Below are 26957 nucleotides of genomic sequence, written 5' to 3'. Positions count from 1 at the left end.
AGATGGTAAATCTGAACAAGTCCAGCTTACACTTCAACAAGAGATTAAGTGAAGAAAGAAGAAATCAAATTAGTGAAATCCTAAATATGAATGTTATGCCTTTGGAGGAGAAATATCTGGGAATCAATCTTTTCATAGGAACGTAGAGAACAAAGTGTCTCAGTCATATCCAAGATAAAATGCAACAGAGGATGATATGCTGGAAAGATGGGATGACAAATCAAGCTGGAAGGAGCACCCAAATTCATTCTGTAACCAATTCTATGGCACAATTTCAGATGAGCTGTCTTATGCTTCCTCAACACAATATAAATAATCTTGAAGCAATTCAAAAAAGGTATTGGTGGAATAAAAAGCAGGGAAGTAAAGGCTACTTCAAATCTTGGGAGAGTGTGAGTATTCCAAAAAGATGGGGAGGTCTGGGGTTCAAAAACTTAAAAGTTTTCAATGAAGCTATGATCACCAAATTGGCTTGGAGATTAGCTCAAGACAAAAATAGCAAATAGGCAGAAATCTTAGAAGCTAAACATTTTCCTAAGGAGAACATTCTTCAAGAAGAAATCTCAAATAATGGCAGTGCAATTTGGAAAAGTATCTGCACAGGAATCAGTTGGGCAAAAAAATTTCATATTTGGCAAATTGGAAATGGGAAGAAGGTGTATGCTTTCAGGGATAATTGGATTGAGGGGTATACTGCAACTCAAATTCAACAAAATTTCTCAACTTATGAAGAATATCTTTATTTCATGAAAGTGGAGGAATTACTGGTAGAAACACTCAAAACTGGGATGTTCACAAACTCCAAAAATATTTTACTCAAAACCAGATATAGAAAATCCTAAATATCATGCCTTCCAAGCAACATGAAGACAAACTCCTATGGTCCCTAACAAGAAATGGTCAATTTACAGTAAACTCCACTTACAAGGCTATTCTTTGTCAACAGAATCCCAACCTAGCTAGCAAGGAAGAAGAAGCTAAATTCTAGCTTAGATTATGGCACTTCCAAATCCCTCATAAATGTCAGATGTTCTTGTGGAAGGTTATGCATGACATTCTCCCAGTCAATGAAAGAAAGGCAAGGCAGAATCAACATATTCAAGCTCTATGTCAAAGATGCAGGAATGAAAATGAAACCATTACTCATCTTCTGATTCATTGCAATTATGCTACAACTGTGTGGAGTGTTATCTCTCTTGAGGTTTACCAAGAAGTTAGAAATATCTCAGATGTCAGGCAGTGGGTTAAAAGTTGGTGTAATCCAGACAACAACATCTCCTTCAACAAAACACTCATTATTAACAAGATTGTCATCACAATGTGGTTCATTTGGAAATCAAGATGTGAACTAGTCTTTGACAACAACAGATGCAATGTTTCAAGTCTGAAACATAGTATAATAACATTCTCCAATGAGAACAAGATTCAGTCTAGCTTCAGAGATAACCAGAACCAGAATTCCAACATTATTACAAGGGGAAATTCTATTAATACTAGAAGCAATAGAAATTGGAATCCTCACCCCAGGGGAAAAATTAAAATCAATATTGATGCTTCTGTTTTACCAAATTCTTTTCATACTGGTATTGCTCTAATTATCAGAGATTTTACAGGGAAGATGGTGGAGGCATGGACGCTGGTAGAAAGGACTAGAGATGTTGCTCAAGCTAAAGCAATGGCAGTGTTAAAAGCTCTTCAGTGGATTCTCCAGTTACAGCTTCAGAATGTCATTGTGGAGGGAGACAACAAAGAAGTCATGGATAGTATCAATGGAGACAGTATCATCACCAGATGGGAAAACAGTAATATCATCAGGGAGTGTCAGCATTTAATGAAGTGTCTAGGTAATGTTCAAGTTTGCTTTCAAAGTAGAAAGTGTAATCAAGTGCAAGACTTACTTGCTAAGTATGATAAAGTCAATAATTGTACTAGGAAATGGAGTTCTATACTCCCAATGTCTGTCATGTATAGGTTAGAGTTTGAGAAAAATCTTGTAATGCTTAACTTTATTGGGTTGCTTTGAGCTTCAATGAATATCAGTTAATTTTCTTTCAGAAAAAAAAAGAGTATAAAGTCTTATTAACAAGTCAACAAGGGGGAGACTGAACCAAGGGTGATCCCCTTGACATTTCGACAAAATGATTATGTTGGTTTTGGCTTTTGTTGTTCTCCTTGTTTTTGCGACAGATGATAAGTGAGTTTGATATTTTCGACATGGATTCCATTACAAGGATTAATATCACTGCAGTCAAATTTCATTGCAACTTGACTTGCTGATGTCCCTTGGATGTTCGCAAATCTGACATCGCTAATCCGAACGCCCGAATGCTATAATATAAAAAGAGAGGTAACAATCATTATACACTACTGTTTGACTAAAGCTCCAAATACATGTGATAGATTTATGAGTCAAGTTTATTTGTGTAGTGTTCACATACCTGACCAGGGCATCCTTCATTTCGAGGACATCAATTTTGATCGATAAGTATTGGGTTATGAACATTATTCATCACAACTTGTTTAAACACTACTCCTTTGACAAAGAACGATTTTTTGGGGACCATGGTTTTTTTTGGGGACCATGGTTTTATTTTGGGTAAAGACATTAGAAGTAATTCTAGGTCACCCCATATCTAGTTATTTATTTAATACCTAATTTACCCTCTTAATTAATTTTAGGTTATGATTAGTGAAATGATTTAGTTAAAAACAATTAGTGAGATTAAATTAAAAGATGGGTTTAGTATTAGTTGAGTAGAATTATTGTGAGAGTATAGTTAGAGAAGATGAAGGAGAAAAACATGGAAAATAAAAAAAAAATCCAATTCACCCCCTTTGAGTATTCAAGTGATGAAAACTCATCTGATTCTTCATCTCCATCCTCTCATAGAATATTTGTTAATCTTCAAAATGATCCGGATTTGGCTTATTTCTCAGATGGTGATTGTATTCTTCCCCAAAATGAAACTCAAGATGAAAATGATGGATTTTATCAACCACAACCGGAGGAAGAGTATTTGGGTGGACATGTATGCTCCAAACTTAGATAATGTATGTTGAATTGGTAAAAACTTCCCCAAAAAAGTAAATTTTTGAACTTGATTTTGCACAGTTCGGTTACATAATATGAAGAACATGTAACCGAACTGTTCTGAAGGTGTAGTTCGGTTGCCTTGTGAGATGAATAAGTAACCGAACTCATTTAAAGATGTAGTTCGGTTACTTTATCCAAACACGCAGGTTACCGAACTCCATATTAATGGAAGTTCCGAGATGCGGTGTTATGTTCGGTTGGTTCGCAACTAAATTGTTGGCTTACGTTGTCAACATTATCTCTATTGACACCATCTTGGATGACAACACCCGGTAATGACCCACCTCCATACTTAGCATTTTTGGTTCCACCCTTACCGGCACCACAATGTACTTTGCCTCGAGGCGTGGGAGTTCTCAGATCTTCCAGTAAAGGTTGTTTCCTCTAATCAAGAAAACAAAATATATTAGCTTAACCGATAAATGATTGACTAAATCAGATGCAACATAAGGGTTCTCAGCGTAAGGTTCGGTTTGAATAGGTTTTTTGCGAACACGCCGAACTCCATATGTGTGCAAATATTGAAGAGTTCGGTTTGTCAAGGTTTTTTGCGAATAAACCGAACTCAACATTGGTCACTAATAGTAAAGAGTTCGGTTTGTCAAGGTTTTTTGCGAATAAACCGAACTCAACATTGGTCACTAATAGTAAAGAGTTCGGTTTGTCAAGGTTTTTTGCGATCAAACCGAACTCCACATGTGTGCAAATACTGAAGAGTTCCGTTTGTCAAGCTTTTTTGCGAATAAACCGAACTCAACATTGGTAACTAATAGTGAAGAGTTCGGCTTGTCAAGGTTTTTTGCGAATAAACCGAACTCCACATGTATGCAACACAACATAGTTGGACAAGTTCGGTTAAATTGAAACTCAACATATATGGCAAAATAGCATAGTTCGGTTATATTGAATTTTTTTTTTTTTAGTTTTAGAATATTATGCGAACCAACCGAACAAGATAGCTCAGTTCAGTTACACAAAAACTCAAAATAGTGGGAAAAATTGCACAGTCCGGTTACAAGTGGAAAAAAATTTGTTGCAAAACTGGTGAAGTTCGGTTAGAAAAAAAGTTTTAGGCTTTTTTGCGAACTAACCGAACTGGCAGTTCGGTGACCCGGTTTTGAATCCTATAAAACCGAACTGTTCTTCGTGTTCCTCCTTTCAGGAAGTTCGGTTAACAAACTAGGGTTTTCTAGAAATTCGTCCTAACCGAACAGCTCACTGTAACTTCCATTCGAACCCTATTTTGATGATTTCTATTCAATTAAACGAATCAAAATCAAATTAAAAGTATGGGTTTGTTGGAAAATACATGCGAATCGGTTCCATGGCAGAATCAGGCTTCTTACTGCGTCTATTATATTGGATTATGGATTCATTTGGCTCTTCCACTTCTTTATGAATCTCAAAATCACTTGGCTGATTTGCTAGATGTCCTAATGGGGGGACCTGTTCCTGGGAGTCTATTGGTTTTCTTTCGAAGAACCATTCTTATAGTCGATTGATTAATCGACGATGAAAATTTTATGAATCGACGATTAATCGATGAAGACGATGTTGAAATGGGGGAAGAGGAAAGAAGAAGAGGAGAACAGTTCCTCAAAACTGTTTTTTTCTTCTTCTTTTTTTGTGCGGCTAGGTTAGATTAGGATTATATTTTGGTTTTTGTTTTAGATTAAGTTAGATGTAGTTATTAGGTTAGGGTTAATTTAATTAGGGTAAGGGCCAAATTAGTAATCTCATCTGATTTTAGGATATCCCTTAACATTATAGGGTAGGTGGCCTAATAGAACTATGGTCCCCAGAAAAACCATTGTCCCCGAAAAATCATTCTTGACAAATCCTTTACTGGGTCTTCCCCAAGATTTGATTCTTACTCCATTTTGTGTTCCGGTGAATACAACATCTTTTACTGTCACATTTTGCACACCTTCTTCTTCCAAACCCATGCCCAAACTACCAATGCTGTAATCAATGAAAATACTGTTATTGCGTTTAACTTTGAATGTTTGGCAAAAATAACGTATGACGTGCTCAGAAGAAGCTGCAGATCACAATCCTAAGAGAAAACAAGTAAGAACTGAAAAATCTATCCCTCACCTTATTCCATGTCCAGGACCACATGTAACCCGTTCAATCCACAGGTTCTCGGTTCCAAGGCCAATTGAGACACAATCATCTCTCGTCTTTATACCAGTGTTTAAGACACGAACATTGATCGACTTCCCTACGTGTATACCGTCTGTGTTTGGGCTATCCTCTGGAGCTCGGATTTTGACACCGTCTAATAGTACGTTTTTGGATGCAAGGACAACAATATGGAACATCTTGGGGTTGAGCGAACTCAAACTTTGAACCGTTATGTCATCGGAACTAAAAATACCAAGCGTCTGCATATGAAAGTCAGAATGTACACAAACAGTTAAACTTAAGCGGCTCTGGTTCAATAATGTAAAAGAAATTGCATATAGAAATTGATAACAATGACTTGAATATCTACATACCGTTGCTCCCCGTGGGCATGCCTTTTTGGCAAGCTTACAAGAATATAAACTAGAACCTCACCCGTCAAGAACTCCACCGATTATTGACACCCCCTTAACACGATCAAACTTTAACCAATTCTCAACAGAGGACTTCATCTGTTTAAAATCCGGGGCAATGAGGATCCCATCAATTTGAAAAGTGATTTTGGAACTTTTACACGGTCCTAAGAATGTCATTGGACCGACAAGATACTTTTTCTTAGGTACATATATAGTTGATGGTTCCGAAGAACTACAAGAAGCCGCCCATGCTTTTAGAAACGCTTTACTCGAGTCTGTCTTTCCATCTGCCTTGGCACCGAAATTGGCAACGTTGTTGACGATCTTTTATCTGCATTTACCATGGATATTAGAAAGGGAATGCTGATGAAGAAAAGGGTTGATGAAAGAAGAGAAAAACTGTTGCTTCTCAGAAATGCCATTGTTGAGAGCAGTATAGAAATATGTGATGCTAATAAGGATGATATGAATTTGAGTTGCCAGAACCCACCTTTTATAATTAAGCATTGAGGGATCATGCACTTGAATGTGCAGCCATTTAGTCTTGATTAAGGTATTGATAACATGAAGTTGAAATGTTGAAGCAAGCATTTCCAACCATAGGATGTAAGTTGCCAATTGGAAAAGATAGAGTTTGAAAATTTTATGTATTTAAAAACACTTAGACGTTAACTTGGAAAATGATCGACAATATTCATGAAGATTGTTTTCCATTGGTGCACTAATTGTGCATGGATTTGCACCATTGAGTGTCATCTAATCCATAAATCTTCTAAAGCAAAATATATACAAGCTTGATTGAATTATGTGTCAATTACTCAAAACACAGTTTCAAGAAAGGATATACTCTCATACTAGTCGATATTTTGTATGGGCTTGCGGTTAACATGGTTATTTCGGCCCAACATCTTTTAGAGCCGATAAACTCCCACGTTTCAGTACAAAACTGTACATTTGTTTATTTTATTGACGAATTTCCAGCTTATATTATTAATATCATCGACTAGGATTGCCGGAAACGATTGGTGAACAAGATCTTTTTTGCAAAGGTGGGTAACCAATGACTGAAACGCATAAATGTTTTAAAAAACTTGCATAAAATGGGAACCAGCTGGGCTAAGTGGGCAACTGCTCACCTTAGGCTAGCTCCACCACTTACACTGCAAAAAGACGTGTGCTATATATAATACTGTACACCGTGACCTAGACGTATATAGCCCTAGCTCCATAGTCTTTTTTCTTTCCGACGAAGCATACTCCGTAGCCAGCCTTTGATGAGCATGTATCATGTATGTGTAGGTATGGTGCTATGAACGTCATATAAAGCTATGAAGTTATTTTACACATTTAACAGAGGAAACTGAGGATATAACTTGCAATTGCAAATGAAAAAGGCAGCTACAAAAATGGTTTTGACTAGGCCGTCAACTTAGAAAAATGAACAATATGTCAAAAGCTGTGAAAAGAGTTTTTTCATAGTCACAAATTCAAACATGCATGCATGATTGATGTGGATTTGTGTATCAATGAACTGGTAAGAATGAGTATTTTCTAGTCCCCTATTTCTTTTATGAAACAAGTGCTTGTAGTCGAATGAAATTATAAGTAATGGATAAGCGCACTAATTTCTGTATTACATGACGTATAAATATAGGTCCTTATATATTACACAACAATTGCATTAGTAAGATGATCTTTCTCTTTTTGTTTAGTGTCTTTCTAAATTTTTTAGTTTATGTTCCATTTGTCCGGTTTACTTATTTCAGTCTAGAATTAGAATTAAGGGAGAAAAGTCTATACTTCTAATTACAAATTAAGAGATAAACTGTAAAGGCAAATCACTAATTATTTTATTTTTTTCAAAATAGAATAGATATGTATTGATAGAGAGGAGAGGTTGTTAATTATATTGATTCAGTCTCATATGTTACTAACTTAGAATGAGAAGTTGTTCCGATGACTGAATTTGTTAGATTAACTTTCTCTGAAACTGTTATAGGAAAGTTGTTTAAATTATATACTTCATAAGCTTTGACAGTGTCAAAAGCGGATAAATTTTTGATGTGGGCGTTCTTTGATGGGAGCATGAGGGACAAATCAGGAGTTGACATGTGTTTTTCATATTAATTGATTCCACTAATTTTGCTTCCAAAAATATCAAAGATAAAATATAAGCAATTAAGATAACCAATATTTTCTCAAAAAATAAACTTGTTTTGTTTTTTTGGAAACAAAATTTGTTGGAATCAATTAATATGAAAAACACACGTCAACTCCTGATTTGTCCCTCATGCCCCCATCAAAGAACGCCCACATCAAAAAGTTATCCGTCAAAAGCTATTGTTGGTATTAAAAAATTAGGTGCTTGGTCTATCCATGAGGTTTTTGTGTTGCTTTTCCTTCCCTTCTTTGCCAAAAGATCAGCTACTCTGTTAGCTTTTTTGTCTACATAGTGAAGGAAAATCACTAATTAAAGTAAAAATGTAATAAACTGTTGTTTTTTTTTTGTAAATAAGATATCTCATTGAAAACTAGGATTCTAAAGGAGCCTGGATTACAAAATGAGTATATCCATCTAATATGGAGGATTGGTTATCCCTCCCACTATTAGATTTATCTACTAATAGGTTATGCTGAATACATGTTGGAGGAGTGATCTCCCGATCCTGTACTGAAATAAAAGTTTTGGAAAATTTTGCTAAAGTATCTGATGTCATATTTCCTGATCTATGAATAAAATGAAAACCAAAAAAGTTGGTGCATTGCTTTGTAAATTAGCTTTATTCATATAAGCTTTACTGCGCCAAGATATGTTTCAATTCTTTCCTTGTAGATAGTTGAATAAGCATTCACAGTCTCCTCAATGCTGAAGTTCTTGAGTTTCTTCTCCTTCGCCCAAACTGCTTCTTGAAAAACACCTATAGCTTCTACTTCTTGTGGACTTGAACATGCTGAAGGTCCTCTACCTCCTGTAAAAGACCCTGTATCATTCCTTGTGATTATTACAAAACTGGCAGGAAATTTTCAGATATCCAAGTTGCATCCACATTGATTTTTAAGGTATTCCTTTGGAGAAATACCCAGATAGGCTTATAGAGTTTCTTGGTTTTCCTACTTTTCTCAATTGGTTTACTGTTGTTTTTTGACCAAAAAGCTAGATGTCTTTGTATCTCTAAGGACAGATTCAAACAAGTGTGTCTTTATCTTCAAAAACTCGGTTACATCGTTCTTTCCATATGAACCACATTTTGGAAATGATTAATTCTATTGAAATATCTTGTCTAGGATGATTTAACCAGGTTTTGCATAGATCAATAAGTTTACTAGAGCTATCTAAATTCATAGAAATTGGATTAGGAGAAGAATTCCAGACCTCTTTGGCATAAGGACAATGAAAAAAAATAGATGCTCTATAGTTTCTCTTTCTACTCCACACATAGTACAGGTAGAATTTATGTCTTTTACTTTACCTACTAACTTTACATTTGTAGGGAGGGCATTCTGTAAGCATTTCTAGATAAATAATTTTATTCTTTGCAAGACTTTTAGTTTCCATGGAGATTTCCAAAAAGATTCAGGCAGAGATAAACTAGTAATATTAGTACCTATTTCATTCAGTTTATCATACATAGATTTGACTGTGTAATTTCCTGAATTTTTTAAAGTCCATCTGAGATTATCATTTTTTTGAGCATTACCCGGAAAAAGAAATATATTTTTTTATTTTAGATACAATATCCTCAGGGAAAGTTGAGCCTATTATAGCCTCATTCCAAGAGTTAGAGTTTGGGTGACTCAGATCAAAGACCAAATTAAGATGAGAATTTGTTGAGTTACAAAGGTTTGCTAAGGTAACTGTTTGACCCGGAATCCATTTATCTTGCAAAATATTAATATTTTGTCCATTACCAATTTCCCATATACTAAATTTTCGGATTAACTCCATCCCCAGATGTATACATTCCCAAATCCAAGAGTAGTTAGATGGAAGTTTTGTTCTAAGAGGTGATTTGGATTCAAAATATTTTAACCCCATTGTTTTTCCCCATAAGGCATCAGGTTCTTTAGTTAGTCCCCAAGCTACTTTTGTTAGCATTGCTAAGTTAAAATTACAAGCATCCCTAAATCCCAGTCCCCCTTTTGGAATGTTATTGCATAAGCTTGGCCAAGCTTTGGGATAATAACCCTTTGCACTTGAGTCTTTTTCCCACCAGAAATCTCTTTATATAGAATAAATTTTCTTAGTAATTTGTTTTGGAATCTCGAAACATCCCATTTGAAAGACATGAATGCTGGATAGAACAACTCTATTCAGAACTGATCTACTGGGTTGAGGGAGAACAATCCCTTTCCACCCTTTAGATTTAACTTCCACTCTTTCCGGGATTAATTCAAAAGTTTTTATCTTTGGTCTATTCATGAAGAGGGGTGCTCCTGAGGGAATAATTAGCTACTAACTTGCTTATCGGAGATAAAGTTCGATCACCCGGGGAAGAATTTGGTAAGGTGTTTAATACAATTTGTGAAGGTAAAATCATTGATCCATTGCTTGAGTGTCTTAAGAATGGAATGTTGTTCCTTTGCCTATCAGTTAGAAATTTGTTTGAAAGTGATTGTTTTATTTATGTCTTTTACATGTTATTTTATGTTTTGGCTAAAACCTGAAGCTGAAACTTTTAAGTTGTGGTTTGTAATTCAAAGTGCTCCACTATATTTTTGTTGTTTTCTATAATCATACATGTGTGAAGCTATATTTGATCATTAAAGAAAATTTTCTTTATTTCCTTATGATTTTTCTTTTTTAAAAAAGAAGAAGTGTTCCATAAGTATATTGGTTCAAGTAAAATAACGGTGCAGTATCCTAGTTCAAACTACGCTTTTAACATGGTCGTCTGTATTTTATTCGATCATCCTTTAAGGTTCCTTAGGATAATCAATAGTTTTAGCTAAGATAGCTTTTTCTTTCCGTCAATTTTTGTTAAAAAATCAGCAGGCTTGGCATCTCGTATGTGCCTACCACCCATGTTCTTCTTGTCATATCTATATTTATATTTAAATATTGTTCTTGTGTCTATCTCTTAGAAAATTTCTTAGTTCATGAGTTGTTAAATTCGATTTCCTCTGACTTCTCATGTTCATAAGTTTGCAGCCGTTATTGTGGAGCTACGTTTTTTGTCGGGTAAAGAGATTCTAAGGTAGGAAGCGAAATAATATTTATCTCAAATGTAAGTATACATATCATGAAAAATCAACATGTCCAGAGAATCATAATACTAACATTACTTGACAAATTGACATGAACAACATTAGTATATCTAATAGAAGCTATCTCGCGTACAAATTGCATTTCTTTTACGAGGTTTATTCTGTTGCGAGTCTTTTTCAATTTTAATGAAAAATAAAATAAAATTATACATATTCATATGGCATATTTCATTTTTTTTGTTGCGTATTAAGGTTGGAGCTTAGGTTAGCTTATAAATTTGAACTAGGGACAAATATTTAAATTTATAGTTTCATCGTTTTTTGACACATGAAGCAAACCATTTACAATTTATTTTTATGGGAAATTAGAAAAACAAACAAAATGATAAAAAAATACACTCTTTTGATTACATTTACATTTTTCTGCTTCAACCTTTTTTTGGTTTAAATTCTCACGGTTTATGGCTTTGCTTCAAACCATAAGACTTATAACAAGTGAATTGTTAACAAACTGGTGGTGTGTGATTAGGTTTGATCGAGGAATGGTCAAGTAGTTTTTTTTTCTTTTTCCAATAACAACAAGAATAAACAATAAAAAAGTTATAATGTTCGGCAAGTCACCTTCTTTAAAATTTATTGCTTCTCAAAGTAACCATTTTTATGAAACACTTCACAAGGTGACACAACTAAATTTATGTGTAAGAACTCTATTATCGGGGTTGCAACCCAAATGGATTTGGGGCTGCACCGGACTATAAGACTAAGTCATATGGTTCTCTAATATAGCATCCAGATTGGAAGCTATAATAACCTCCTAAGTCTTATGGAAATTCAAATATAGCATCTAGATGCGCATCAGAACTATATGTGCTATAAATTAAAATATGAAGAAAAGGGATATTAATATGGCTTCAAGATGTTGCTTTTGTAGTAATTCAGGGGAAATTTTGGACTACATGTAAGGAGATTTTATGGAACTGGTTGTGAGGTATTTTTTTCTTCACTAATACCACCACTTCCTTTTCAAATAATAGAAGTAATGATGTTAAGGAGATTTGGTTGGTTGCTGCATCAATTAATATAATGGAGCTGCGGTTTCTAAGAAATAGAATTGTCTTTGAAAATGTTGTCTAATGATGGAAACTTCGAAAAGAGAATTATGCGGTTATCAAGAGATTGAGATATCAGAATGAAGGGTATCATGTGGGAAACCAACTATGATCATCAAAATATTAGAAACTTCAATCTCAAAAGAGAAAAGTGAAGGTGCAACACTTTCTGGAGATCACTTTTGCTGCCAAACTTTAAATTTGTCGTGATGGAGCATCAAGAGGTAACCATGGTGGAGCTGGTTATGGTTTAATAAGCAGACTCCACAAAGGAGAGTTTTTTTTTTGTTTGCTAAGTCGGGAAGGTTGGGGATTGCAACCAATTTTAGTTTGAAATGCATGTCAGTCACATGTGCTTCTGAATGGGCAGTGGAGTTTGAAGTTAGAAATCTGCTTGTTCATTTTGGCTCCAAGTCTATCATTTCAAAAAAAAAAAAAACTTTGAAAAGATTCCTTGGTTCGTGAAAGCAAGATGGAATAAAATATGTAAAGCCTTAAGAATAACTCAGTTTTTGCATACATTTCGAGAAGTAAACTTTTAGCTAGTTTAGAGTCACCACAACCATTTTATTTCCGTTTTACATGATTCGATTAATTGTAAGCAGTGAGTTTTCTTTCCTTTTTTTCCCTAATATTTTACCTCTCTGGATAGGGTGAATTTTGTATTCATCGATCCTTCTTTTGTTTTAATGAGAATTATTGAGTAAGCAAAAAAAAAACAACCTAAGATGGAACTGTTAAGTTGTAGTTTTCAATTCAAAATACTCTATTATATTTTTGTTGTTAGTCTATAATTGGACATAATGCATACGTGTAAAACTGTGTTTAATAGAGCAAATTTCTTCATTTCCTTGTGACAACTTTTTGGATCAAATTTTGTTTTTGTTTTTCTTTCCTAAGCTTGTGAGCCTTAATTTTCAAATAAAAAAACAACATTACATAAGTAGCCTGGGTTCAAGTGTTACCACAATGAAGCTTTTGATTTTTCTTATAAATATTTGCGATGCAGCCAAAAGGTTTTGGTTTGGTTAATCTCGATATTAGTCTCCTTCAAAAGTATTTAGGATAATCAACACCTTTTTATTGATCAGTGAAAAAAATTGTGCCGGCGAGTTTAAAACTCAGGTCACTGATAATCAACATTTTTAATTACCTTGAATAATATCATATACATTTCTTTTAAATTTTGTTAGAAAATCAGTAACCTTGTTCTAGTTTTTCTCATGATATCTATATTAAGAAATGGTTCAAATGTCCATCTCTTAAGAGAAATTTTATTTTATAATTTGTTAATTCAGTTTCTTCCAACTTTCCACGCTACCAAGCTTGCAGCCGGTAGTGCACAGATATTTGTTTTTGGGCTTATAGATTGTAGCGAAGGAAATGAAGTAATAGAATATCATTTATCTCAACTGTAATTTATATCTTAAATTTAAATTTACATATCATAAAAAATAAACATTCCTACAGAATAACAGTGCTTAAGTTACTTGACTTGAACATGTAGTGTATCCAAAATAAACAACCTTGTGTACAAACTGCATTTCTTTTACTAGGTTTATTTGGTGTGAACGTTTTTCAATGTTAACAAAAATAAAAAACTAAAATATTGCATATTCATTCTTTTTTTGTTGCATGTATTTTATTCATATGCCATATTGTTTGTTGTGTGTCAAGGATGGCGCTGGCACTAGTTCTGGTGGGTTTGAAATTTGAAAAAATATTTACACAACAAAAAACAAAATTGAGAAAATAATTCTATTGGAAATTGGAAAAAGTAGAAATATTTGAGCACTTTCTTGGTCACCACAAATAATTATATTTACACTTTGACAATTTAAATTATATTTACATTCTGACAATTTAGGCTTTGCTAGAAGAATTGGAAACATAAATTTTATAACAAGTGAATTGTTAACCAACTCGTGGTATATGGTCAAGTTTAATCGAGGAACGATCAAGTACGTCCAAAGGATTTTCCCTATAACAACAAAAATAAAAGGAAAGAAAATTATAAAGTTTGACAAGTCGTCTGCTTGATAAGTTGGAGCAAAGTGACATTAGCTCCAGAATAACAAATAACTATTTTTGTGAAAAAACTTCAAATGTTAGCAAAAATGAATTTATTTGTAATACATTAACTTTTATGAAAGTGAGAATAAAATTCTTAATTTTCTAATTGCTTAATGTCAATTTCCTCCAACTTATCAAGCACCACCCCAATTTGCATTAGTTATTATGGGGCTAAGTTTTCGTTGGGCTTAGAGACTGTACAAGAAAGAAAAAAATAAGCGACGACCTTTATATCATTTGTAATTTACAAGATTAGATTAACCAATTACGTAGAAATAATTTTTCTCATTGATTATTTCCATGGATTAAAGATTACGTCTCAAACCTAAAACCTAAATCAAAATTTTAGAAACCCTATTAAAAAGTCGATCTACAAATTCAAAGACAGTAAATCGAATTCAAAAATAGAAATTAATACATGCCTGAATTATTCATAATTTGAGCGATTAAATATAATTCTTTCCTTCGTGAGAGAGAATATAGACCATATCAAAGATGGTATCGGAGATGTGTGAGCAGCGAGAACTTAAAAGTCGCTGAATAGCGGTTGTACTTAGTGAGAGTGTTGGGAAAATCATTTATTTAAGTATAAATGATATTTTCCTCCCTGGACCATACTCTCCTCCCTGATTATGTAAAATCAAAATTTGTAATCAAGACCGACTATTACTATGCCATTAACTATTCTGCCTGATCTTCTCTTTGTATCTTTATGGACGTTATATTCTCAATTTATTTTATGAAGAACTAGGAATAACCCGTGTAGTAAAAGCACGACATGAGATTGAATAACCTGTATTTAAAAATTATGATTAGTTTACACCGTTGTTGAATATTCGATTCTATTTGAATTAACGTACGTGCACACTATTGTTCGATTTTTTTTGATGACACCTTATCATATTTAACCCCTTCTGTTTTGTATCATAGATATCTAAGTTTATATATTATGGAATTAGTATGTAAAAAAAAGATCGATTTTTTTATGAATAAGTGAGAATTTGGGTTGTTTAGAAAAAAAAATATTAGCATGTAAAAACACAACATCATAATATTTATACTTGTCATGAATGGTCTATCCAAAAAAAAATATTTTATGTACAAATGCATTTCAAAAACTAAGATATATTGCACATCATTTTCTTTGTTGGGCTTAAAGGCTGACTTCCTAACTCTAGGTTGATCAAGTTTCCAAGATACTGGTGTCTTCGAGCTACTTGTAAAATTCAGGAGGAAGAAAAATTATTTAGTTGTTACGGATCTTATGGTAACAGTTGATTCATTCTGCATACATTCTTCAATTACGAAGAGTTTTATTCAATTTATTTACAAATAAAGTTTTCACATAAGGAAAATGGACTATAAATGTATATTACGAGTATAAAGTTTTTTTAACAAGTTAACAAGGGGGAGACTGAACCAAGGGTGATCCCCATGACATTTTAACAAAATGATTCCATTGGTTTTGGCTTTTGTTATAAGAATAAGTAAGTTTGTTATTTTCAACATGGATTCTTTTACATGGATTAATATCACTGTAGTAGATTACAACTTGACTTGTTGATGTTCCTTGGATGTTCACAAATGTAACATCGCTAATCAGAATTCCCGAATGTTATAATACAGAGAGGTACCAATCAATGTTGACTATTGTTTGAGTTAAAACAAATACATGTAATAGAGTTTTCAGTGAAAAATTAGTTATGTAGGGTTTACATACCTGACCAGGACATCCTTCGTTTCGAGGATAGTAATTTTGATCGGTAAGTATTGGGTTATGAATGCTATTCATAATATCTTGTTTAAACACTACTCATTTTACAAATCCTTTACTGGGTCTTCCCCAAGTTTATTTCTTACCATTTTGTCTTCTGATGAGTAATACGTCTTTTATTGTCACATTTTGCACACCCTTTTCTTCCAAACCCATCCCCAAACTCCGAATGTTGAAAACCATGAAAACCTATGTTATTGGGTTTAACTTTGAATGTAACGGTACGTATGATGTGCATATAAGAGAATCTCCAATGCTACGGGTGGAGTTCATAGAAAAGCATGCCAACTAAGATTTACGACTTTTTCCACTAAAATTTCATATTCAATGAAAGGGTAAGGTCCTTGGAAAAATTGACATGGTTATATGGGGTGGAAGAAAAGGTTTAAATTAGACCTTCTCCATAACCTTGGGTCTAAGTCCACATCATCAATTTGTCTCTACGTTTATTTAAAAGTTTTAAGATAAAACCTTGAAGATTGTAGATGGATTTTGTGTTGAAAGGTCTTAATTTTAATATGTGAATGACCTCCATAAAAAATGTGTTATTTAGGCTTCCACATGGGACGACCTCCACCCCAAACATTGAAGATGCTCTAAAGAGATATGTAATATTATTCGAATGTTAAAAGAAAAGTAAAACCTCAAAAATCTACCCCCCACCTTATCCCATGTCCAGGACCACATGTGACCCGTTCAATCCTCGGATTCTCAGTTCCAGGTCAAATTGAGATACAATCATCTCCGGTCTTTGTGCCAGTGTTCAGCACACGAACGCTGGTTGACTTACCTACGTGAATACCATCAGTGTTTGGGCTATCTTCAGGAGCTCAATTTTTTCTTCTGTCTAATACCAAGTTTTTGGATGCAAGGATAACAATATGGAACATCTTGGGGTTAAGAGAACTCAAACTTTAGACTGTTACGTCGTCGGAAAAAAATACCAAGTGTTTGCACATAAAATTAAGGATGTTCGTAATTAGTTATCTTAATTAGTGGTTTTAGTTCAAAAATGTAAAAGAAATTGCATATGGAATTTGATAACAACGAATTTATGGTTTACATACCGTTGCTCCCTGTGGGCATGCCTTTTTTTGGCAAGCTTACTTAGTGTGTTTTTTTCTATAAATAAGGAACCTTTTCATCAATGTAAATTCAAGGTTACAATAAGTTTAAGATCGAAAATAAGAAAATACAAAGTAACAAGAATTTACCGTAAAAGTACAATACTGAGAAATCCGACAAGAAAAAGATATGGACACCGAATCAAGAAAAATACAAGTATGAATAAGATCCGATTAAATTGGAGGAAAATCGGTTTTTCTAGGATTTTGTTAAGCTTACAAGAATATAAGCTAAAGCCTCGTCCGTTAAGAACTCTGTCAATTATTAACACCCCCTTGACATGATCAAACTTTAGCCAATTCTCAACAAGACTTCATCTGTTTAAAATCAGGGGAAATGAGGATCCCGACGATTTGGAAACTGACTTTGGAACTTTTACACGACCCTAATAATGTTATTGGACCGATAATAAACTTTTTCTTAGGTATATAAATAGTTGGTTGTTTCGACAAACTACAAAAAGTAATATATGCCTTTAGAAACGCTTTAGGTTAATCTGTCTTTGCATTTTCCTTGGCACCGATATTGACAACGTTATTAACCATCATTATATCTGCATTTATCATGGATATTAAAAAGGGAATGGCAATGAAAAATATACCTGATGAAAGAAGAGAAAAGTTGTTGCTTCTTAGAAATGCCATGGTCAGGAGCAATATAGAAATATATGATGGTACGCAACATGGATGATATGAGTTTGAGTTTTCAGAACCCACCTTAGATCATTTGAATGTGCGCAACCATTTTAGTCTTGACTAAGGTTTTGATCAATGTTGAAGCAAGCATTTAAACTAGAGGATGTAACTTACAAATTAAAAAGGAGAGGGATTGAAATTTTTATGTATTAAAAGACAGTTAGACGTTAACTTTGAAAATGATCGACAGTTTTTATTTTCATTGTTGCGCTCATTACGCGTGATTTTACACGATTGAGTATCCTCAAATTCATAGATCTTCTCAAGCAAAATATCTACAAGCTTGATTATTACAGTATAACTTCTTTAAAATAATACTCAATAATATATTATTATCTTTAAAATAATGAATTTTCTGGTCCCGGCTTGGACCCTTAATGCTACAATAATAAATTCGATAAAACCATAAAATAATATATTTATAAAGTTTCCCTTAAGCATTATTAGGTCTCAAATAATATATAAAATAATAGTGCTACTAGAAAAATAAAAAGTGATTTTCAAATATATTAACTTTTCTCAAACTACGATTGAATATCGGTTTGTTTTCCTATAAAATTCAAATCAAGTTGTATTTTATCCCTATTAGTTCGTATTACACTCAACCCATATTCACGTTGTTGTATTGCAGCAAGAAGTGTTGAGGAGTGATTAATACTTAGAGTGCTTGTGTTGTACAATTGTTGGGTATTGCGCCATCACTACCGTCCTCCATCCTTAATTGAGGTAATGGGCATCCATTTGCACAAACCCCATGATGACTCTCCTTGGTGATATTTCTTCGGTAAAAATGCGTCTTGTTGGTATGTATGTAACACTATAAGATAGTATGAATAACGCATTGGAATGAGTTGACGAGTATATAGGCACATATTGGAAGTGGCATCCAATATTCACTTGTAAATCTAGTGTTTCCTATCAAACGTTCTTAAGATGCTTAGAACTTCTCATTTAACACCGCCTCCGTTTCTTCTCTTTCAGATCTCATCATTGACTTGTAGAAATCAGGGAGACAACGTAGTTCAACCAAACACTTTTGCCTTACATAAGTAATTTGGTCTACACCCCAATCTTTTGCATCCTCAAAAGGTCCAAGTTGATCTATGAACACATGGTAACCACAATTTCCGTCGCCCTCAACATCGTCGGTGGACATAACGTACTCATGAACAAAATGTGGTAAAAAGTTCAAGTAACTTTTATATATTGTGTACGTAGTTCGGATATAGTTACCTTCCTCATCTATAGGGGGTGATATCATCGGACCTACTTCCATATGAATCGTTATTTTCTCACCACTAGCAACTCTTTGTGGGGTGATTTGTGACGGCTCGACCATCGGTGATTTTCCGTTAACATCATTACCTCGGTTTCTGGTTAATTTCTTAATACTAATTCCACTATCAAGTCTTATTTGGACTCCATTACCATCTTTTGTTGTCGATCCTTCTTGGGATGGAACAACCGTCTTCTTGGGGCCTTTTACCTTCACTTCACTTTCTCGACTTGGTTCTCCTTCTTCCATTTTAATTAATTTACGTTTATTTGCAGCCTTACATTTTCCTTTTTTGTTTTTGATACTAAAGATGATTTTATTTATTACTGAATTAAGGGAACATAGTCTTCATCTACCCATCTGGTGATGTCAGGAGGGAAATTTGAACTGAAACAATAAGATAGAGCTTCAAGTCTAGATTTTCTGGCTAGTTCATTAGCTACACTATTACTAAGCCTATTTACTACTTTCCAAAACCAAAGAGAATTTCTAAAAAACTTGTCTTTTACTGCCGAAACGATATGCTGATTGAACCAATGAACTTTAGAGTCTTCACTGGTAATGGAAACTACCACATTAGCACAGTCCATTTCAAAAATGACTTTATTGTAGCTATATTCCTCCATCCATTCTACTGCTAAGGCCAAAGCTTTGCAATTGAAATGTTCAGCTCCTACCTCTTCATCCAGATTAAAGCCTTTAACTCCTACTGCTTGACCTGCATGATTACGAACTATTAGTCCATATAACCTTTTCTTGTTTCAGAAATATAAGAAACATCAATATTAAGCTTTAGATATCCTTCTTTTGGTGGTATCCATTTACTGATTCCTGGATGTTGATAGTTAAGACCCTGAAAAACATTATTGTTAGGAGAACATTGTATTATAAGCTGTTGAATTCTAGACAGGGTACTGCTCCTATTAGGATGAGTATTTTGAAAAATAAAATTACATTTGTCCTTCCATATGTACCAAATAGTGCACATCAACTTAATGATATGTTTTCCATACTCATCCTGAGGTTGATCAACTGTAGTAAACCAAGAAATAATCCAAGCCTATAAAGAGTTAAACCCCTGAGTAACAGTAAGAATATCCACCTGCAAAGATTGTCATATGGTTCTATCATAATCACATTCAATTAACAAATGTTCAATGGTTTCATCACTACTGTTATAGAACTTACAGTGAGGTTCTATGTCAGAAATAAAACTTGCCAGTTTATTTCTTACAGGAACAATGTTTTTTAAACATTTCCAAACAAAAAGATGAACCATATGTGGAACTCTATAGTGCTAGAGGTTTTTCCAGAATTCCATTGTAATGGTATCACCTGTGATTATATTAGTCACAATGTTAGCATTAAGGGTATTATAAACACTCTTCACAGTAAATTTACCTTTCATGTCAGGTTTCCAGATTAGATAATCCTCTCCAGAAGAGGGAATATACATGTTAAGGATAGCAGCATAAGTTTCATGATTGAAAAGAGAAATGATGAGCTCTTGATTCCAAATTCTAGTACCAGGCACAAACAAGTAACAAACCAGATTATAAAAAAAAAGGCTAGATAGTTCTACAATTGGGACAGGTGGACTATTGAAACCAATAATCCAATTATCAAGCCAAATGTTAATTTTTGTGCCACATTGAACAATCCACATGGAGTGTTGTTGCACAACTTCAATGCCAGAATAAATACCTCTCCAAAGCCAAGAAGAGTCATCTTTTAGCTTATCAAGGTGGAGAAAGCTACCATTTCTCCCATACTTGGCTCTAAGAATTTGCATACAAAGAGAGTCATCATCATTGCAAGCCTTCCAAGCCATTTTTGCTAACATAGCAGTGTTAAAGTGTTCTAGGTTTCTAAAACCTAAACCACCCAAAGCTTTTGGTATACTAAAATTAGTCCATCCTAGTAAACACAGACCCTTATTATCACTGTGCCCCCACCAAAAATGTTTTTGGATAGAGTCCATTTGATCAGTCATGGTTTTGGGGATTCTAAAACAACCCATCTGGTAAGTTGGCAGAGCATTGAGAACATGCTTTACCATAGTGGATCTAGCAGAATGGTTCATAATTTTACCTTTCCAAGTCTTAAGTCTGGAACCAAAAGACTGTAACAGGGGTTTAAAAGCTTTAGTCTTATTTCTGCCTATTAACAAAGTAACTCCCAAGTATTTATCAGAATCCTTCATTACTTCCATTTTAAATTCACTAGCAAGGGTCTCCTTCCAACTAGGACTAATGTTGTGACTAAAATAGACACTAGATTTATCTAGGTTAAGAACCTGACCAGAGACACTACCAAAATAGTCAAGAATATTCATAATACCAGCAATATTGTGCATGTCTGCTTTTGTGAAAATAATAATATCATTAGCAAACATAAGATGGGTAATACCTGGGGCATTTCTAACAGCTTTAACTCCTGAAATTTGATGATTAGTTTCAGCATTTAACAATAATCTAGATAGAAATTCCATGCAAATAATGAATAGATAAGGTGATAAGGGGTCACCCTATCTAATACCTCTTGAAGGATTGAAACCATGAGTAGGAGTACCATTCAAAAGAACAGAAATATGAGTGGTTGAAATACACTGGTTTATATAGCCACAAAATTTATCATCAAAACCAAAACTTTTTAGGATTCCTAGCAATAAAGACCACTCTATTCTATCAAAGGCTTTGGAGAGGTCAAGTTTTAAATCCATAGAGCCACTGTTCCCTTCTTTATGTTTCATGGTGTGAATCATTTCATGAGCAACAATAATGTTGTCATGAATATCTCTTCCAGGGACAAAAGCTGCTTGATAGGGGGATATAAGATGTTTTAAAAAGGGCTTAATTCTATCAACAAGAATTTTAGAGATGACTTTATAGATTGTATTACATAAACCTATTGGCCTAAAGTCTATAGGTTTAGTAGCATTATCAGTTTTAGGAATCAAGCTGAGATAGGCTGTATTAAAAGAGGTTGGCATAAACCTTGTTTCAAAAAAACTTTGAACAACATTAATAACATCTTGTCCTATTATATCCCAATCATGTTTATAAAATCCTGGTTGAAAACCATCAGGCCCAGAAGATCCCCAAGCATTCATATTCTTTTTTGTTTGAAAGATTTCATCACTGGTAGGAGTTCTATTTAGCTGAGAATTATCATGAGGTGATATGACAGTAGGAATTATATCAAAAGTAATATCTATAAAACTAGGATTAGAAGTTTTACTTACTTGAGCAAAATGGGAAACAAGCATGTTAGCAATCTCCTCACTATCATCAATCCAAGAACAATCATCAGCACAAAGAAAATCAGTATTCTTTCTAAACATTCTCCTATTGGCAAGAGTGTGAAAATACTTATTATTTTTGTCCATTTATGTGATAAAAGTATCACCAGATTTTTGCTTGTAGAACTCAGTTTTAATGGTGAACCAGTCATCAAGTTTCTGAGTGAGCAAGATTATGTTTTCATGCTGAATATCAGAAATATGATTATTGTTGAGTTTGTAGGGTATCAATATTTCTATCAATGTCCCCAAACTCAATCATGTTCCAGTGAGAGAGTTTTTTCCTAGTACTTTGTTGTTTAGCAATAAGTTGAAAACCTGCAGAGCCAGAAGTATTAGTATTCCAAGCTATAGTTAACTGATTTTTAAAAGCATGGTGTTTCATCCACATTGCAAAAAACTTGAAAGGTCTCCAAGAATTTCTACTTAAAATTTGGGGAACAAGTAATATAGGACAATGGTCAGACCCTGCCTGAACAAGATGTTGAAGTTTAGCATAAGGAAAATAATTACACCAATAGCTATTGCATATATCTATATCAATTCTAGATTTTCTACTACCTGTGCCAAAACTATTACTAGTCCAAGTGTAGTGTTTGCCACTATAGCCTATATACATAAGACCACAACAATTCATTTTATCCTGAACATATCTATCTTCCATAGAAGAATTAGCACTTCAGACAAATCATGCATATGAAAATTTAAATCCCCTATCACCAGCCAAAGTTGCCTAATATTTTCACTAACTCTTAGAAGATAGTCCCAATGTTCTTCTTTTTTTCAAAATATGTGGAGCCATACATGAAAGAAATGAGGACTTCAGGTTTACTAGGATTTAATCTGGTGACTACATGAATCATATCATTAGAAACATCTTGAATCTCACAGCTAACACCATCTTTCCACATAAATAAAATTCCTCCAGCTAGACCAACTTTATTTATATATTCATAATTGCAGTAGTTTAGAGATTTTGCTAAAGAAATCATTCTTCCACTATCTATCTTAGTCTCTTGTAGAAACAAGAAATCAAGGGATTGTTTCTTAACTAAGACAAAAAGCTGATCTCTAGTAACTTTTTTTGCTAATCCTTGAACATTCCAGGCCAAGAGCTTCATGTTTTCAGAGAAGAAATAAGAAAAATAAGAAGAATGAAAAACCAAAGTAAGATTTAAAACTTTAGTTACCACAGATACAGGAGCCTCAACCATCTCATGAGAGTACTCTCTTGCAGGTGTTTATCCTTCTTCATCCAAGTCATGCTCCATGCCATCAAAGTGTTCCAATCTATCAGTAGATTCAGTATTAAGACCAAAAATGGTTTTATGAATATCATGAGCCTGTAAGACAGGACTAATAGGAGATCTGGAAGCAATATCATCTTCAACATCTTCACATCTTGACCTCTTTGTCCTCCTTTCTTCCTCTTGCTGCTCAGCTTGTTCTCTTTCTTCCAATTGCCTTTGACTAGCTTCACAAACTCTTTGCAGCAACAAATCCATATCTTCAGTTATTTCAACACCATAATCCCTTGCCAGATTATGACAATAGGTAACATATTCTTCATTAGTATATCTCCTGATTTTTAAATCCAAGGTAGTGTTTTCACATTCCTCATCATCATGATCAATAGTGTAGCATTCCTTACAAAGTAAGTGTGGTTGTCTTTCCCAATGGTATCTAATCCAAGTAACTCCTCCAGAAGCAGTGTTCCACCATCCACCCCTATGCATGGGTTTCTTAGGTCAATCTTGACTCTTGCAGTAATCATCGAGCCATAACCAGGTCTACAATTTTTTGGTTCAGTTTTAATCTTTGGACCTAATTCAATCAAAGCTTCATCGATTACATGAACTGAGTGATGCTCAAGAAGAATGTTTTTAAACTGGACATTCCATTCTTGATGAGTAAAGGCTTGATCCTTCACATCAATACTTGGGTCATATTTTTTGAGGTTGAGATGGTATTTTTTCACATTTCATTGACCCTTCCTGAGGATTGCTTCAACAACTTCATCTGATGTAAACTTGAACAGAAAGATGTTCTTATCCAAAGATCGCATATTAAGTATTCTATATTGTTTCCAGAGCTGTGTTACTTCTTTTCTAATTGCATCTGTCTCAAAAGTTTCTTTGGTGAGAAGTTTTCCAATGAGAGTGTGTCTATAATCTTCAGTAGCAGCTGAGATAGCTCTATTAGAACCAACTGATCGCCTTACTTTCCTAGTGTTAAGATCTCTCAGTTTAGTTGCCTGCACCTTTGAGTTGATAAGAGAGACTTGAGTGTTTGAAGATGAAGCCATGTTTCTGAGATTCCAAAGTGAAAGTTTTACTTGGGAACAGATGACAAGAAAAGGGTTCTCTTTCTTTGCATTATATTGATGAAGATCGAATATATTATAACCATAAATCGTTATATTGGTATAACGGTTCTGAGATATTTTGGGAAAGGATATATTCTTTTGAGCTGGAAGAATAAAGCTGGCATTGAAAGAGGTAGAAGTCAACTGATACGTATTTAAAACTAATTCGCATGTCCACCTATTGCGCTAAGTTATAGAGGGAAACTTTGAATTTTGAAAATTCAAATGAATAGACTTGTAGCAAAAGATCAGACTGTTTAACTCAACGATTCTTAACTCATGGAAACCTTTGTGATCATAAACATAATCTAAAGTAAAATATTGGATCATACTGATAGAAACCACCTTTTGGTTGATGGTCAGCAAAACTGCGCTCGGAGATGAAATTAAAACTGTCGTTGGTTGCAACAATAAAGTTGACAGAGTGAGATACAACCATGCCAAATTCCAAAAATGGATGCCTGTCATGTTGAATGAGTGAGGTCCTGTAGAAAGAATTAGAAAGCCATTAGAAACTAAAGAAAGAAGATTATATGATGAGAATTGTAAAATCCAGATGAAACTATAAATCTAAAAACAAAAGAGAAAAGGATAGGCAACTTATTTTAAAAATTTATAATAATAGATCAAAAAGAAAAGAAATTGTGAAGGAAATCAAAAATGTCGAGTAGGATAATAAAAAACATTGATTGATTAGCAGAAGAAAAGATTAAGATTAAGGAGATCCTGAAAAAAATTTGCACAGAGTTGACTCATAATCGTCCCTCTGGTTTTTTGTTTACTGGAATATCTACCGTTTCTACCCGATGGTGCAGTTTCAGATGTAGTTAAGACTAATGGAGGAGGAGTACATAACATTTTTGTTTCTTTGATCAGTATACAGAACATTTTTTTTTCCTTTGATCAGTATACAGAACATTTATTCTTTTGATGCCTTACATTTTCCTTTAATGCCCCCTTCTTATACAAGGCGTTAATTAGTCATAAAATCTCTATAAAATTAGTCAATATTGTATTTAGAATTATTATTATTTAAGTCCTTTGTTTTGAGATTTTTCGAATTCAAATTATGATTCTCCTATTAAAACTTGTTATCAAAATTTCTATGCATTATCCAGAGCAAAGCATCTTTCAGGTGCAGAAATCTATGTTACAGATGGTCCTTCTTACATTTGGAATCTTCATTATCCCACAAGACATAATATCGCAGCCAAAACTAAATTTAATCTCCTCATTTCAGACCTCTCTTCTTTCAAGTTCACCAGTGATTCAAAAGATGAATTGCAATGGACTCTGACCAAAAGCAAAGTTTTCTCAATAAATTCTGCATGTAATAAAATATCAATGGAGGATGCCATTATTCAGCACATCTCTATATTTACTTTCATCTGGAATCTCAAATGTCCTCCAAAAATTGGCTTTTTTTATGGCTTATTGCCCACAATAGACTTCCTACAAGGGACTTGCTGAGAAATACAGGAATTGAAGTCCATATCACTCGTATGTTTTACAATAACAATTAGTCAAAGAATTTGAAAATGTGAACTCCTCAATAATTATATCAGATTGGTGTAACATCTATTTCAATCCTGTTTAGGTTGGTAGCTTGTTACCTCCTTTTATTTTTTTTATTTTATCCTTTTATACTTTGTTCAGGGTGGTATAATCTTCATACTCATCTCTTTTCTGATCAATGAATTTCTTCTTTGCCGATCAAAAAAATAAATAAAAAATCATGCCTTCTAAGTATGCAAAAGGGGTGATTCAGAATTTACTGATCCATAAGCGTGATATAAAATTCAGTAAAGGTTTGGAATTAAAATCTTACACTCTTGCTGTTGGGGTATGTATTTAAAAACATAGTTCTGTAATTTTATGCCAAAGTTAGAAAGATAACGTGATATAAAATTCAGTAAAGGACTTTATTATAGATATAGTTGTGTGTGTTAAATAACCTAGTGTTAGTTAGAGTTCAAGACGTGAGTCACTCTAGTCACCTGGTACTTAGAAAATTTAACACTATGCAGAGGTTCAAGTCGAAAGGCACCTTTGCAGATGCACAAATATATAACATATAACACTTGCTCAATGTTTTTGAAATATAAGTGGGGGATTGTTGGGGTATATATTTAAAAACATAGTTTTGTAATTTTATGCCAAAGTTAGAAAGATAGTGTGGTGGTATTATTTTGATCTCCCACACTATATGCATGGGTTCAAATCCCACCCCATACATTTCCACTAGGGTATATATAATATATACTATATACTTATATTACATTAGTCTGGGAGCGAGGCCTTGGGGGTCTTGGGAGGTCTGCTGATCCAGAAACTTATTTTTTCCGTTTTTAACTTAGACTTTCAAAACGTACTTTCCCTGGAAATTATTTATTTTGA

The 26957-nt window shown here is 33.8% G+C and overlaps 1 protein-coding gene and 1 pseudogene across 1 annotated transcript; one reads left to right on the top strand and one right to left on the bottom strand.

The window, feature by feature from the left end:
- The first annotated feature begins 1045 nt into the window (after nucleotides 1-1045).
- On the top strand, nucleotides 1046-2023 carry LOC113312143. Its single transcript, XM_026560896.1, has one exon. The coding sequence runs from the start codon at nucleotides 1046-1048 to the stop codon at nucleotides 2021-2023; it is 978 nt and encodes a 325-aa protein (XP_026416681.1).
- Nucleotides 2024-2142: 119 nt separating this feature from the next.
- LOC113312140 lies at nucleotides 2143-19143 on the bottom strand (annotated as a pseudogene).
- Between the last annotated feature and the right edge of the window lie 7814 nt (nucleotides 19144-26957).

This window comes from Papaver somniferum, chromosome 9 (genome assembly GCF_003573695.1).
Source record: "Papaver somniferum cultivar HN1 chromosome 9, ASM357369v1, whole genome shotgun sequence".
NCBI lineage: Eukaryota > Viridiplantae > Streptophyta > Magnoliopsida > Ranunculales > Papaveraceae > Papaver > Papaver somniferum.
This window is presented reverse-complemented; position numbering and strand designations above follow the sequence as displayed.

Coding starts and splice junctions, on each gene's coding strand:
- LOC113312143 (XM_026560896.1), top strand. CDS start 1,046: ATGCATGACATTCTCCCAGTCAATGAAAGAAAGGCAAGGCAGAATCAA.